The sequence below is a fragment of the Homarus americanus genome, unplaced genomic scaffold (genome assembly GCF_018991925.1).
Source record: "Homarus americanus isolate GMGI-L3 unplaced genomic scaffold, GMGI_Hamer_2.0 scaffold28051, whole genome shotgun sequence".
NCBI lineage: Eukaryota > Metazoa > Arthropoda > Malacostraca > Decapoda > Nephropidae > Homarus > Homarus americanus.
The window spans coordinates 700,933-718,075 of NW_024720144.1; the positions used below are offsets into that span (position 1 = coordinate 700,933).

At 42.7% G+C, this 17,143-nt stretch overlaps 1 protein-coding gene across 1 annotated transcript in view; it reads right to left on the minus strand.

Moving 5' to 3' along the window:
* LOC121860434 (frizzled-9-like) overlaps positions 1-2,102 on the minus strand; it is a 42,255-nt gene extending 40,153 nt beyond the window's left edge. Inside the window, exon 1 of the mRNA XM_042357593.1 lies at positions 1,680-2,102. Coding sequence (XP_042213527.1) covers positions 1,680-1,877 — 198 coding nt within the window. The 5' untranslated portion in view covers positions 1,878-2,102. The remainder of the gene's footprint in view (positions 1-1,679) is intronic.
* Between the last annotated feature and the right edge of the window lie 15,041 nt (positions 2,103-17,143).

Genomic DNA, 17,143 nt, shown 5'->3' on the forward strand with positions numbered 1-17,143 from the left:
CTACAGATACAGCACTTTAACTTACAGCACTTAACTACGACTACAGGTACAGCACTTTAACTACGACTACAGGTACAGCACTTTTAACTACGACTACAGGTACAGCACTTTTTAACTGCGACTACAGTGCAGCACTTAACTACGACTACAGGTACAGCACTTTTTAACTACGACTACAAGGTGCAACGCACTTTTAACTACGACTACAGGTACAGCACTTTTAACTACGACTACAGGTACAGCACTTTTAACTTGACTACAGTGCTACAGCACTTTTAACTACGACTACATACAGCACTACAACTTTTAACTACGACTACAGGTACAGCACTTTTAACTACGACTACAGGTACAGCACTTTTAACTACGACTACAGGTACAGCACTTTTAACTACGACTACAGGTACAGCACTTTTAACTACGACTACAGCACTTTAACTACGACTACAGGTACAGCACTTTTAACTACGACTACAGGTACAGCACTTTTAACTACGACTACAGGTACAGGATACAATTCAGGGTTTCTTTTTTTTATCATTGATGTGCCAAGATGTGGGTCACGGCTTACTTTTTTAGTTTTCCTTGATCCGCCCCGGGATTTCCTTCGCACACATTAACAACAACAAAAGTTTTAGGGAAATGTCCGTGTTAAAACATACCGTACTGTACATAAACAAGGGAGGACACATCTTGAATTTAACTCACTATTCCTACCAAATTAAGTTATAACAATGTGCCTAACTTGTTTAACTAGAGCTGAACAAAAAAAAATAATAACTGTACTTAGTATAGGTTCACTTAACACCAGATACAAGACAAAATTAACATACATTACAGATTTGGAAAACAGTGTTCATTTTATACTGGATCTCGTGTTAAAGAGAACGTATCGAGTTTCAGTACAACCTCAAGATCTTAAATTTTACCCCCAGATCCAAGGGTCGAAATACTACGTGTTTTTTTTTCATTCGGATTAGTTTCGAGTCTGTCCAGTACTTGTCATAGTCTCTCCTCAAACACGGATCCAAAATGCGCTAAATATCCATATTAGATGTTTACAGCAGGCTATTTAGTAACCATCCATATAAGGACATCAAAACATCATATTATTCGTATGCATTGTGATGTCTAGGCTTACTCAATTTTGTGTAACAATAATAACTGTTTACTCCCAGAACTATCGTATCCCAGATGACGCTATATAGACAATGAATTGGAGGTTAACATTAGGAAAATCGCACAAGATCTTACAATACAAATAATTTGAAAGTAAATGAAGTAATAACTACAAGGAGTTAATGTTAATCATTGATATAATTACATCACCACACGCACACGCCTAGACACAACTAGCAATACCTGCGTAACCCACACAAGTGCACGGCCGAAATATCAGTGGAGGAAAATCCCAGGAGATAATTTCCCATCGTACATGACACAGCCAAAATAATGACGAAATATCGCAGACATTACCTTGCAAATTCTAAAACCCAGTGCGGTTACGGCTCGGTATGTTAGGTTCGGTTTCGTGGGAATTTGTCCTACAATTACTCACACTACACCAGGATAAACAGCCTGAATTACCCACACCACACCACACTACCCATACCTATATACGTACTGTACATGTCACCTGACTCACTCCATCAACACGTCTCCCTTAAACTTAAAATCACCTCTATTGCGGCGTCGGCTTGCTTGAAGTGCGCCAGCAGATTGGGCATCCTGGTGGTGTTGTAGGGCATCTCCTTACACATGGGTATAGTGATCCTCTCACACTTACGGACTGCCGTGCCCAAACCTGAGTCCAGGTCCAGGGCCCAGCCGCCCACCCCACACAACACTCCCGTCCAAATCACCAAATTCACCCTCATTTTCACAGAATTCTCTTAACTTCCGGAGGGATCCTCGACCACACACAGGTGAGGAGACTGCCCCTGCTGTGATCACATGCACCCCATGAGAACACGATGCTTGCGGGAGTGTCTTTTAGTTAGTAACAAGAAAGGCGTGGAAGGTTGAAGACAGGAGAGTGTCGCGCGCTCTCACTCCACAGGTTAGGCTTCAACTGGTGGCTGGTGGACCTCCGTTCTCCTCACCACCACCACTACTACCCGCTCTCACCTCCCTCTCCCACCACCCCTCACCTAACCCCTACCACATCCTCCCTCCAGGGCCACCATTAGCTGTTCCTCAATGGTAAACTACCATTTACTGCCTCACAACCATTTACGTGAACATGATATTAGATTCTCCGCCAACCACGTTTGTATCTTTTTATCAAACTGTAATCTAGTTCTGATGCGACTTAAAACTCTTTACCACATACTTACCAGTTTATCCCAGTCTTATTTACGAGTTTGTACGGTATTACACTTATTGGCATTTGTCCTTCGCACGACGGCGGTGGTGATAGTGGCGGGGAAGGTGGTAGTGATGATGATGGTGGGCTGTGGTGATGATGGTACTGATATGATGGTGTTATGATAGTGGTAGTTACTTGACGGCACGAATGAAGTGGTGGTAATGATAGCCCGTTGTGATGGTGAGTGATAGTGACGGATGTGGTGGCGATAGTGTGATGGTGAGTGGTGATGGATGTGATGATATATGAGATGTTGAGTGATGGTTTTGGTGGCGATAGTGATGGTTATAGTAGTGATAGTGACGGTATGTAGTGGTGATAGTGACGGTAGTATAGTGATTGTGGTGACAGCAACGTTTCTGGTAATCACACGCTAAGAAGTTATTGGTCATTGGTGATTTTTCAGCGAAGATGGCGCTGATGTTCATGCTTAGCTATGCCTAAACTATTATCCAGGGACAAGATTAATATAAAAAACAAAATTATAACGGTCCCTTTTGAAATTAAAATATAAATATACGGTATACCTGTATATATAGTGTGTGTGTGTGTGTGGATAACGACAGCCAAAAATAATATGCTACCAAAGTACCATAACAATAAGGTTTCATTCCTCAGAAATACAGCCCTGTTGTCCCCACAAGGGCTTCCATGTTAAGGGGGGGTTGGAAGTAGGTTACCTCCTCCGGCATCTTAACGTCAGGAGACTATACATGGGGGTGTCACCGATGAATAGTAACACTACCTTGACAACCGAGGCGGAGTTTATTTATTGTGTATAACGCACCTCTTACATCACAACGTAATTCACTTTGGAATACGTAAAAAAAAAAACACAACATTATCTTACATCAATGCCACTAGGATTTAATGTTATAATTCATTAGTGAGCTTCAACGTCTAATTTCTTTCAGCATGTATATTGGGTTGGTAAATGTATGTCACCAAAAAATAAAAATGGACATATATTTATCGTTACTCTATATAAGACTTATTCTGTAATACAGCATTTACTCATTACTGGTGAGTAGTAATTGACACGTTACGACTACTTCTCGGAGCTACTATCGAATTACTATTTTTTGCGGATACAGTATTAAACTATGAAATAAAAAATATTCTTACACCAGACAGCTATCAGCCGACCTAACTACTCGTGGCTGGGTCACTGACACACACTGGTCGGGGCAAACTGTAGTCATTCAGACGGAGGAAAGTTGATTGACATTACCGTGTACGAAATCGTAATGTATGTTTGACTTGCGTTTGCTCTGTTAGCAATCCTTCAACAAACACGAGTTTTCACCGACACTCAAATAACTGTACTTTAACATTTTGTTCACTAAAATTTTTATGATCTCGGAGGGAGGGAGGGAGAGGAGGCGAGGGGAGGAGGGAGAGACCATAAAGGCGGCATCTGTACCACAAGCACTACCGATGGAGATTTTGATCACGAGACGATAGACTGGGTGAATCTGACCTCAAGCTGAAGTGGAAAAATTTCTTGATCTCACACAAGTGACGGAACCCACTAGTCGATAATAAACTAGACATCAATAATTATTGATGTCTAGTTTATAAAAAGTCAAAATTATATTAATTAGATTCAACTACTTCGGTATTTAAAACGTATCCCATGTTAATGAATAAGAGTCATCTACAACGAAAATTTGAGATACTGTACCGTACATTTCTCCGAATCCACGAAGTGAGAACATCTTAGTTTGGTCTTGACTGATGAGGCTATATGGCATTGACAGACGATGTCCACGCTAGTGAGAAATTTACTCCTGCCAGTGATCACTACAAACTGAGAATACAAAATTTGACTGTTGAAGTAATGGAGACTATCAGCACACGAGAGAAAATGGTACAGAGAATAAAACTGAGATGACACAACGGACAATCAAATACAGAAGAATCATGATAAAAATAATAAAAAGTATACAGTATAGTAATAAGAAACCCTGTTAGTTGAATTCCACATGATTTTGAGATAATCTTAACTTTTGGACATTAATTTCATTTGTAATTATGAAAATAGGAAAACAAATCACCTTTTCCTAAGATGTATCAACTTGGCTCTTACGAAATTTGAAAATACAGTAATTTAAAATATTTTGACAGAAGAACCTCGTTTTAAACTCATAACTGACGCATGAAGGTATAATCCTAAGCTCCTAATGTTAACTCAGTATCACAAGTCGAGCTTAACATTAAATTAGAACATTAAATATTTGTTGAACTATGATACTGTATATACTTATGAAAAACTGCAGATATGTGTTGTTACATTGACACGTATTTATCTACTTTGAATATGATGTAAAATTTTTATGTAAATGTTTAAGTGATATTTAAAATGTTGTTCTTGACTTATAATGAAGTCTCTAAAAAAATAAAATAAATAAAAAATCAATAGAGTGAACGTATCTAAATATTTCCTGGGGATGAACGCTGTGGGGAGGAAGGGGTGGGTGGAGGCACAACCATAGTTTACCATACAGGGTGGATGGAGTGGGATGAAGGCACTACCATAGTTTACTATACATGAACTAATTACCCCATTAACTTGCACCCATAAAAACAAAACAAAAACGCAAACACACACACACAACTAGGTATCGGCATATCACAAAAACCTACACAACAAAAATTTACCGTACAAATATCGACAATACACAAACGTATTTACAGCACAACCAACAGGTGGCGGCAGTGTGACGAAGGGGGCTTTACAGTAAGTCGTTCTGACCATCAGTTGGAATCAAAACACAATAAATATATAAAATCTGTAATCAAGTAAATACCGTAAATGTATTTTGGGTCTACATGTATAAGGGTATTTATTTATATGTAGAAGCATATAAATACGTGTATGTATGAGGTGTTTAAGGGAGTACTGTACTGTTGGTGTTACCGCACTGTAAGAAGCCTCACTCACACTGACCGCAAGCCGTACAACACCCACCACATCTTGTTAAAGTGACCCTGTTTTAACCCCCATGCTACCCATCATCTTTCCATATCTCCCCCACACTACACCCCACACCACTATCACTCACCATCACCCACACCATCATCACAGGTGCCACTAACAGAGCTCAGGTTCTCAATTAGCTCACCCATGTTGGTATTGTTATTATTGTAGCATCTCTGTATCTACATTGTTCTGCCAAAATAAACTGTCTCATTATCACTATCAATCTCACACCGCCACACCTACATCACTATCTCTCACACCATCACCATATCTCACTATCTCTCTCACCCCACCACCACCATCAGCCACACCATCTCTCCCGTTATCCCTCACTATCTCTTCACACGTTCATTATCTCTCAAGGGTTGTTATCTAATACGGTTTATGACCTGATTTACGAGCAGTTACAACAGGCGCCGCAGAGACCAGATTTACACCAACCTGGTATGTCTGGGGGAGAGGGGAGGGAAGGGGGAGAGGGGAGGGGGAGAGGGGAGGAGGAGATAGAGAATAGCAAGAAAGTGGGAAAGGAGGAGAGAGAGAGAGGAAGAAGATAGGAGTAAGACTGAGAAAAAGATGATTGACAGGTATGAGAGACTTTACTAGGTGTTAACAGTCACACACACACACCTGGTGGAACACGGGAGTCATAAAGGTTAGGTCCGGGTGCCCTGTGTTTGGTAAATAGCCCCCCCCCCCCTCCTTGCCTTCATAAACTGACCGTTACTTTAAATTGGTTAAAGGTAAGGTACAGGAAATTGGTTAAAGGTAATATATAGGAAATTGGTTAAAGGTAAGGTACAGGAAATTGGTTAAAGGTAATATATAGGAAATTGGTTAAAGGTAAGGTACAGGAAATTGGTTAAAGGTAATATAAAGGAAATTGGTTAAAGGTAAGGTACAGGAAATTGGTTAAAGGTAATATATAGGAAATTGGTAAAAGGTAAGTTACAGGAAATTGGTTAAAAATTAATAGTTATCAAGGATCACCTAAAGATTGGATTTAATTAGGGTAGGTTAGGTTAGGTTAGCGTTAATCTTCAGGTAAATTAAACTGGGGTGTTTAATCTTCAGGTGATCCTTATCATTTTCGTGCAGTGACCCGTGAGAAACTAACATCCTAGATGGGGTCACACATTTGTTTAACTATCTACAACGATGCATAGAAGCAGACCTCAATTTATATATAAGCACTGATGAAAAGATGACCCTCTATGTCTGTGTTCAGCATGTGCGTGTGTCTGGGCCTTGTTATTGTGCGGCTGTCAATGGGTGGGTGGGTGCGTGTGGGTGGGTGTGGGTGGGTGGGTGCGTGTGGTGGGTGGGTGCGTGGGTGGGTGGGTGGTGGGTGTGTGTTTGGGTGTGTGTGTGTGCAGCGTTGTAACATTCGGCTAAGTATATACGACTTTAACTCTAGACAGCGTAGTTTGTGGATTTAGTAAGTGAGAAATTACACCACTGGTCGCCATAATTTGACACGACACGACACAACACAAAGCAACACAAACACAAATCTACATAACACAACACATCAAGCTTGCAGTATTCCATCAAGAAGTGTTACCAACTTTGCTTCTTGACAGTGTTGCCACTATTTTCCCAAACAAGTGATGGCAACCATGTTTACCTTGGCAGTTAACACCATTCCCTCCATGGCACTGTTACCACCATTCCCTCCCTGGCACTGTTACCCATATTCCGTCTCTGGCACTGTTACCCATTCCCTCCCTGACACTTCCAAATCCATCCTTGGCACTGCTACCACCATTCCCCCATTGTCACTGTTACCACCATTCCCTCCCTGGCACTACTACAACCATTACCTCCTTGGCACTGTTACCCATATTCCTTCCCTGGCAATGTTACCACCATTCCCTCCTTGGCACCGTTACCACCATTCCCTCCCTGGCACTTTTACCACCATTCCCCCATTATCACTGTTACCATCACTCTCTCCCTGGCACTGTTACCATCACTCTCTCCCTGGCACTGACCACCCCATTACATTCTCTCCCTGGTTACCATCACTCTCTCCCTGGCACTGTTACCATCACTCTCTCCCTGGCACTGTTACCATCACTCTCTCCCTGGCACTGTTACCATCATTCTCTCCTTGGCACTGTTACCATCATTCTCTCCCTGGCACTGTTACCATCATTCTCTCCCTGGCACTGTTACCATCACTCTCTCCCTGGCACTGTTACCATCACTCTCCCTGGCACTGTTACCCATCACATCTCTCTCCTGGCACTGGTTACCATCATTCTCTCCCCTGGCACTGGCATTCTCTCCCTGGCACTGTTACCATCACTCTCTCCGTGGCAGTTACCATCATTTTCTCCCCTGGCACTGTTTTCCCTATCTCTCTCCCTGGCACAGTTACCATCACTCTCCCTGGCACCTGTTACCATCACTTTTCTCTATTTCCAATTACCATCACTCTCTCCCCTGGCACTGTTGTCCTCTCCCTGGCACTTTCATTACCATCACTCTCTCCCTGGCACTGTTATCATCCTCTCTCCCTGGCACAGTTACCATCACTCTCCCTGGCACTGTTACCATCACTCTCTCCCTGGCACTGTTACCATCCTCTCCTGGCACTGTTACCATCACTCTCTCCTGGCACTTTCAATACCATCACTCTCTCCCTGGCACAGTTACCATCACTCTCTCCCTGGCACTGTTACCATCACTCTCTCCCTGGCACTGTTACCATCACTCTCTCCCTGGCACTGTTACCATCACTCTCTCCCTGGCACTGTTACCATCATTCTCTACCTGGCACTGTTACCATCACTCTCTCACTGTTAACAATCTTTTTATCAATATTAATCCATCCTGCAGTGTTACCAGCATCACTTACACAAGTTTCACTCAATTATTGCGCTACAAATTTTTTAAAAAAGTGTTACCAACGACCACGGAAAAGCTGCCCAGGAAGTGTTACCAATATTGCTTCCTCCAGTATTACCAACATTTCTCCCCCCAGTGTTACCAATATCCATACTTTCCAAAATTTCTTCCATCAGGTTAACCAATAACATTCTTCCTGCACCAGTGTTACCAATATCAGTAATACCAACATTCCCTTGATAATCTTACGAAATTTTTCAAACAAGTGTTACCAAAATTCCTACAGTTGTTACCAACATTACAACCTTTGAGTGTTACCAACATGTCCCCAGCAGGATTACCAACATTCCCCAGCAAGGTTACCAACATATCCCCATTAGTGTTACCAACATATCCCCAGCTAGGGATAAACCAAAAAATGCCCTCAACAGTGTTACCACTTCCCCTCAACAACATTCTTCCAGCATGTCTCTGCCCTAACAACAATATTACAAACAGCGCCACCCTATTTTCACAGCCGCTGCCAACCATCTTCTACTGCGTCTGTTTTCTTTCCTTTTCCTCCTGTACTCCCGCCTTGTGTTCTCTGTCATGGCAAATAGTCACAAATCGCCAGGGCGAGACGTCAGCCATTTCCCCCCGTGTCTCACAGGATTAACCTCCCCGGGCATAGAGGTCAAAGTGAATCATGACCATATGTCCCTCTAGTCCGGGTAGGTGTCGGATGACGGTCTTGGCGGGACTGGAAGTTGGGATGAAGTATCTCTCTCGATTGTTTTATTTCTTAACATTTCGGTCGTTATTCGTAAAGTACCATTCAGAAGATTCAGTATATACAATGGGTTAATATTATATCTTTACATTATATTATTTCTTATTGTAAGTGTCAGTTGCCCAGTTTATTAGAGGTATAAGAACAGGGAGATGTTACTGTGTTTAGTAGTATTCTGGGAGCAGTAGTGGGCGACGAGAGCGAAGTGTTATGGGATGGTTGCGTGTGACAGTGGTCGGCGTCACCTTTGTCCCGGCAAGGCGGGCATGTTACTCTCGCAGTTTTTCGCTCATCTTCACTAAAGTTCACGTTTTTTTTAGACATACGCAACACTTTATAAACACCCACTTCAGCCATAATCACCTCCCACTCATAAACTAACCTCGACACGTCTTATAACGCAACAAAGACGTTAGATTTTGCGTCAATAAATTGTTCGAATTAGTTAGAATTATCAAAAGTCGAGGAGGAAGGGAGAGCTAACAAGACGGGGGCTCGTCGACCCTGGGCGGCACATCTTTTAAAACCGGGAGAATTCGAGACTGCTTCCTCGCCCGCCTTTGTCGGTGCCGCATTATACACGCAAAATGTACTTGTCCTCCGCTGACATTAGAATGTTAACTCTAACCCTCCAGTGTGGTAGCGATGTTTGTGTGAGGGGTAACTACTTGTCCGGGTTAGGAATGTTCTCATTTGTTCTATAATACCCTGATGGTGTGTGATGGTGTGTGTGTGTGTGGTAAAGGGGAGGTGTATGTGTGTGTATGGGTGTGTATGGGAGCAGGAGTATGGGTGTATGGGAGGAGTGTGCGTGTGTGTGGGTGTGAAGGTGTGCGCGTGTGTGGGCGTGTAAGTGGGTGTGTGGGTGTGGGCGTGTAAGTGGGTGTGGTGGTGGGAGCGTGTAAGTGGGTGTGGTGTGTGCGTGTGTGTGGGTGTGAAGGTGTGCGCGTGTGTGGGCGTGTAAGTGGGTGTGTGGGTGTGGGCGTGTAAGTGGGTGTGGTGGTGGGAGCGTGTAAGTGGGTGTGGTGGTGGGAGCGTGTAAGTGGGTGTGGTGGTGGGAGCGTGTAAGTGGGTGTGGTGGTGGGAAAGTGGGTGTGGTGGTGGGAGCGTGTGTGGGTGTGTGGGAGCGTGTAGGTGGGTGTGTGGGTGGGAGCGTGTGTGGGTGTGTGGGTGGGGAGGTAAGTGGGTGTGTGGGTGGGGCAGTAAGTGGGTGTGTGGGTGGGTGGTGGGTGTGTGGGTGGGGCAGGTAAGTGGGTGTGTGGGTGGGGCAGAGTAAGTGGGTGTGGGTGGGTGTGGGTGTGTGGGTGGGGCAGAGTAAGTGGGTGTGTGGGTGGGAGCAGTGGGTGGGTGTGTGGGTGGGGCAGTGAGTGGGTGTGTGGGTGGGAGTAAGTGGGTGTGTGGGTGGGGCAGGTGGGTGGGTGGGTGGGGGTGTGGAGCGAGTAAGTGGGTGTGGGGTGGGTAAGTGGGTGTGGGGGTGGGGCAGTAAGTGGGTGTGGGGGTGGGAGCAGTAAGTGGGTGTGGGAGCGTGTAAGTGGGTGGGAGCGTGTAAGTGGGTGGGAGCGTGCGTGTAAATGGGTGGGAGCGTGTAAATGGGTGTGAGCATGTAAGTGGGTGTGTGGGTGGGAGCATTTAAGTGGGTGTGTGGGTGGGAGCGTGTAAGTGGGTGTGAGCGTGTAAGTGGGTGTGTGAGCATGTAAGGGTGGGTGTGTGTGGGCGTGTAAGTGGGTGTGTGGGTGTGAGCATGTAAGTGGGTGTGTGTGTGTGTGAGCGTGTAAGTGGGTGTGTGGGTGTGAGCATGTAAGTGGGTGTGTGGGTGGGGCGCGTAAGTGGGTGGTGAGCGTGTAAGTGGGTGGGAGCGTGTAAGTGGGTGTGTGGGTAAGTGGGTGTGTGGGTGTAAGTGGGTGTGTGGGTATAAGTGGGTGTAAGTGGGTGTGAGCGTGTAAATGGGTGTGTGGGTGGGAGCATGTGTGTGTGTGGGATCGGGCGTGTTTATACTAGTCGCCTGAGCAGTTGTTTACATATCTCAAGGCCGACTACAATGTTGCCAACAAGGTGTGTTAGTGTGTTAATGATGTCGAGGAGATTATCTTCTTAAACGACCCTTGAGGAACGGGGAGGGCGAGCGGCGGCACTACAGCAGCTTAAGGGGTATGGTTGCAAGGTGTGTGTGTGTGTGTGTGTGTGTAATAATTTAGGGACTGAGTGAGTCTGGGGAATGACTGGTGATTGTGGGGATGATTGGGGGAAACAGAAAGGACAGTAGGTCATAAGTGTACCAAGAGAGACAGTTGAGCAACACCTACTATATAAACAGAGTTCTGTCATCCACATACATGTAGTCTTCATGTGCGTAACTGACTCCCTCTCATCCCTCATGTCTCTCACTGCCTTCAATCCTGAGTGTAGTATGCTGAAGTGTAAAGCCAGACACAGGTGTACCGTACCTGCAATGATGATGAAGATAATCAATGTGAAGTTACACTTATTACGTCTCCTGGAGCAGGACAGGACACATGCACCAGACAAACTGCCTCTGAGAGAGTCGATTATGATTTTGTCTCATCTAATAAAACTCCTTGGTCAGTAAACCATAAAGAATGAGATGACATTTTGATAACCTCCAACGCTCAAGATAATACACAAGTGAACCTGGCGGAAGAGCTTTCTCAGCGTAAGTACAACTGTTGAATACTTATGTATCACTGAGGCTTGGATCCAGTCTTTAGTGTATATATACTTGTAGGTGTTTGCGCTCGTCATCAGGAAGGACATAATAACACTAACACCGGATAGAGCAACCGCCCTAACGGCTAGTAATCTGATGAGTGGTGAAATGATGATAAAAAATAATATAAATAAACTAACCGCCACACAACAAAAACTAAACATGCCAAACACTTGTCACCCACACGAGTGCTGCCTTCTCGACCATGACAGCGTCCACACCCACCAGTACTATCAGTTTCTACCAACATGATATACTGTAACAAAAAATATATATATATATTATCCGTTTTTCTTACTGCTGGTGGTACAGTGGTAACGCGAGTATCTCACCACAATCCTGGGTTCAGTCCCCTAAGATCACAGCCCCCCCCCCCCTCTCCTGAGCCCTCCGAGTTCCTCCTGTACTTACACTGGACAATAAAGGTAGTAAAATAAGATATTAATCGCCCTCACGGATAGTAAGGTGATAAATGGTGAAATTATATATAAATAATCCCCCTCGTCACTTTACATGTAGTCGTATTCTTACATTTTCAGTTATGAGAAACATTCATCCTACGAACCTTGAGAATCTGAACTCAAAATTAGTGCATGACGCCTATCTGTGCTGCTGCTCCGTCAAGCCACACTTAATGGTACAGTACAACTAAGTTATTGAAGTCATGGCGCCAGGGCATGATACAACCAGTACCAACAGGAGCCCGTCTGGTGGTGGAGTAATTACATCATCATCACCACCAGTGCATGTTCACTCCAGCAACAGCCAGGCGTTAGTATAATACCGGTAGGTCATGTCAGAGGTTCAAAGTTGGCACGGTAGCTACTATTTTTGGACCCCCCGGCGTGTGTCTATAAACCAGTAACATGCCAACATTGAACCCCTGAACCTAAACATGTATAAAAATCTACGTGTTGGGGATTTAATTTTCTTCTCAACACAATTTTTTTTACGTTCAGGAGACAAAATTAACTACACACACTTCTCAAATGATTCCGTTAATTTATACTCTTGGCTCACTCAGCCACTCGTTCTGCTGGTGACGACTATCTTAATACTTCTTAATTCAAAGGATATGTAGTCAGAATCTAATAAAGTAAATCGATTTGGAAACATTCAAGCTTAGGTTCGGATAAAAATACATTGTAAATTCTTGCCTCAAGGCTCGCAACAAGGCTACTCATGGCCACCAAACACTAGCGCTGGGTGATAAGCTGCCTTATTTATCTGAACACGTGCTTGCTGTGGCTCTCATTGCCGGGTGTGGGTACAAAGCTTCCCTGTGATGCAGTCAGCGACATAATAACAGCTCTCCTGGGATTGTGGACGACAGACACTGAAGTGGATCATGTTGCGGTGCCACACACAGTTCATTGGAGTTTAGAAAAACATCTTAAGTCTACAAGAAGGTGTACGGCAAATGCCAACACCCAAGAACTATCTGAATCTGCTGCCCAGGTGTCAGCGAGTGTAACAGCTGAATAATGTAGTATTCAATATTCTAACAAAAAGTTCTAATCTTGAAACTTTTAACCAGCAAGTTCGCTCAGTCATGGGCGCTTCAACTTAATACATGTTCATGCAGTTGCTGTGTAGTGCGGAAAACAGAATGAGTTTAACAACACCGATGTCACCAAAAGAAAAATATAAGCGATACTGAAGATCTTAAAGTACAGCATACAACAGTTAAAACATACCCCTATCATTAACAGTAGCTCAAAATATGTACAGGTGCCCAGAGTTGCTGTATAACCAATACGTCACATATTTGTTCCTTAACAGAAGAAGTTGACATTTTAAATATAACAAGAATGTGTGACATGTTAACTGGCGGGAGCGTTTGAGGACCTGCTGGGTTCCCAACTTCCTATTGTTTTACCCCAAATATTTTATGGAAATCTACCATTTTTCTGTCCAAAAAAGTATAACTTAGGGTACATGAAACAATTTTACTGCCGTGAGGTAAGAGGAAAATGAGGATAGTATTTAGCAAATACATCCAAGTCTAATATTGAATATTAACATATATAATCCAGCACAGTATATGCATTTGCTTTTACAATATGATAATAGACTTGGGAATTAGTTACAATCACTCAGTTATGTTTTACGCGTCTTATTATTTATTTACCGATATATATATATATATATATATATATATATATATATATATATATATATATATATATATATTTACACACCAAGGGAAAGAGGGGGTGCATTGCTGTGGTCGTACCTCAGGCAGGTGGTTCAAAACCCCTCCCACTGAAACGCGAGATTCTCGGTCAAGTTTCAGGTCGTTCGTTCTTCCTTATAATTACAGTACTAAGAATGCCTATCCAACTCCTTACTAACAAGAAACTCACCAACGCCTTAAAAAAAGGGCCACCCCTACACAATAAGTTTCTAATTTAAGATTTCCGTTTGGTGTATAAAAATGTCTCGGATGTTTTAGTTTATCACATGGGTGAGTGAGGGCCGAGCGCTGTGGCCAGTCGGCTATGTTTGATGCTGAGTACCCGGCGACCACTTGACACTCGTGCTGGCTTCTGCCCCACCCATGATACCTCACCTTCAGGACGTTCACCCATGATACCTCACTCCAAGGACATTCACTCATGATACCCCCACCAGTCTCACCCATGACACACCACCAGCATCATCCATAACACATCACCACCAACCTTACCCATGACACCATTAGTCTCACCCATGACACACCACCAGCCTCATCCATAACACATCACCACCAATCTTACCCATGACACCATTAGTCTCACCCATGACACACCACCAGCCTCAACCATAACACATCACCACCAATCTTACCCATGACACCATTAGTCTCACCCATGACACACCACCAGCCTCAACCATAACACATCACCACCAGCCTCAACCATAACACATCACCACCAGCCTCAACCATAACACATCACCACCAGCCTCAACCATAACACATCACCACCAGCCTCAACCATAACACATCACCACCAACCTCACCCATGACACCTCCTGGATGGCTGACAGTCGGTTCCTTGTCAACTCGTTCAGTGTCGTCTGCACCCTCATGAGTCATTTAACAAACAGATGTTGGCGGTTTTCCCTTACATTATTTTGTCTGGTCACACACAACTCGCCATTCTAATATATTCAAGTTGTATAAAAACGATTCATGGTGTGCTCGGCTTTCTTTAAACATTGGATATGGTAAATAATTAGAAGTTGTCATGCGTGGATATTACTATGGAATTTATGTTTTTACAGTGTATTCCATCGTTTTTATAAGAATTTGACCTTCATTTCTGGCGGAAATGAGTAGTTATGGAGATATGACCCCCACCCCCAATTACCAATAATGTTGGTAACACAAAGTGAGCAAAGCTTTGGAAGTAGAGGGAACGATAGGTCAACACGCAAAAAAATATTAATTTTTACAAGTGGACTCTCAGCGATTTTAAGGTTTTTAATGCATGCAATAGATACATCACAGCATTCTGGGTAACTTTCATTCTATACACTCCCGTCGCAAATGAATGATAATTAACCTGGTAGGACCTGACCTAACCAACCAACCAACCAACCAGAGAAACCCAACTTCCTAGCCGGATCCCCGCCATATAATAAAGAAAGTACTTATTTAGGGTATTGTTTTACTTTCACACAACCATGAAATCTTAGAAATTTAATTTTGCAATCAATAGTTTAGAGTTTTAGACAATTCTGAGATACTTTTCGGGGGTTCCAAAGAGGTGAGATGAGGTTAGGTTAGATAATGTTTAGGCCATTTGCGAAGGAAATGTCATAGAATAAAGGTGTCTTAGAATTGTCTAAACTATTGAGTGCAAAGATAAAATTCTTAAGATTCCATGGTTGAGTGAAAGTAAAATTTTACCTTATTTTATCTGGTACCAATAAAAGCAACTAGTTTGAGTGTCATAGTGTAATTTTACATTTTTTGTGGACGTGAGGGCAGCTCAGACCAAGTTGTAAACAAACAGACGATAAGCGGTGACTCCAGGAGGAATATTTACGGTAAATAACCAAAAATTTTAAATATCTCGCTAACATGTAATTTCTTATAGAAATGCCACAAGGAAAAATGAGAGATGGGTGAGATCTACCTATAGCAACAATTCATTTACTAACATCTTTTGAGAGTACACTTGTAAAGTAATACCAAAACGAAAGCTCTTAACCAGAGAAACCTTGACCTTAACTACTAACGCCCCCCTGGACGGTGTATTAAAAAAAATAAAAAAAACTTACCTTGGACAGTCTTTCTCTTACAGCAAATACCAAATACTGTACAGCATGCCGATCTTCACGATATTGAGTCAGAATCACATCTTGAACACTTAACTGAAGAAAGGAGAACACAGTGAGTCCTCTTTAAGTTGTCAACAGCTGCAGCTTGGTTCTCAAAAATTCGCTGAAATCTAGAACAAAAATAAAAATCACCAAATTACACGACAATCCGTCATCGAGCAGACCTGAGCCATCACAGACAGACGCCGCCATCCTACAAGTAACCAATAACCATTTCAAATTTCGGAGTTTGCGCATGCTTATAGGTCATCCGCTGATTGGCTCACAAGTATAACGTGACATACAAACTTCCGCTAATTGGTTGGGTAATAAGTAAAAAGATGGTTTCCCCTAGAATTTTTCCTAAATTCCAGGATAAAACAAAAAATAACTCGAAAACTACAAATTTCCGCCGGGAACGCTACTGATTGAAGTATTAATTTTTCTCTATCTCCTTATACATGAATGAATATAGAGATCCGTGCTTGGCAACTTCTAAATATTAAACCACATAAGAATTAAGGTACGGGTGAAAATAGAACTTAAGACGGAAAAAACAACACTTACTGGTACTGTCTTGAGTTCTTAAATCAGCTCTCTCATCGCGGTATTCAAATCAGTTGACGGCGCTGCATGTACTTAAATTAATCCAAAGTCTTAAAAAGTTTTAATTAAATTAAACAAATGGAAAGGATAGTACTTCTGCCCGACACCAAGAACAATAATATTAATGTACTTCATTCACTTGCCATCTAGTGGTTGATAGGGTTACTACTGCATAATGTCGACATATACATACAGCAAACAAAAATAATTCCTTAATGTGGTTATTAGAATATATTTATAACATATTTATGAGTATATAATAAACATTTTGTTCCACGAAATGCCAGAATAACGTCTATGATAGGGTAAATCTATCTTACCTGAAACGAGAGCATAAATTGGCTGGAAGGAATTGTCTAACCCAAAATTGGATGAAGGTTTGGTTTATCGCCTAACAAATATTACTTTTGTTATCGTACATTTGTTACTTTCTACATGTATACAGTATACTGGTTTTCAATAATCCCTAGGAATATCCAAGTGAGTAATCCTTTACCATTCTTGCGCCCCTAAAGTAGCTATTAAAGA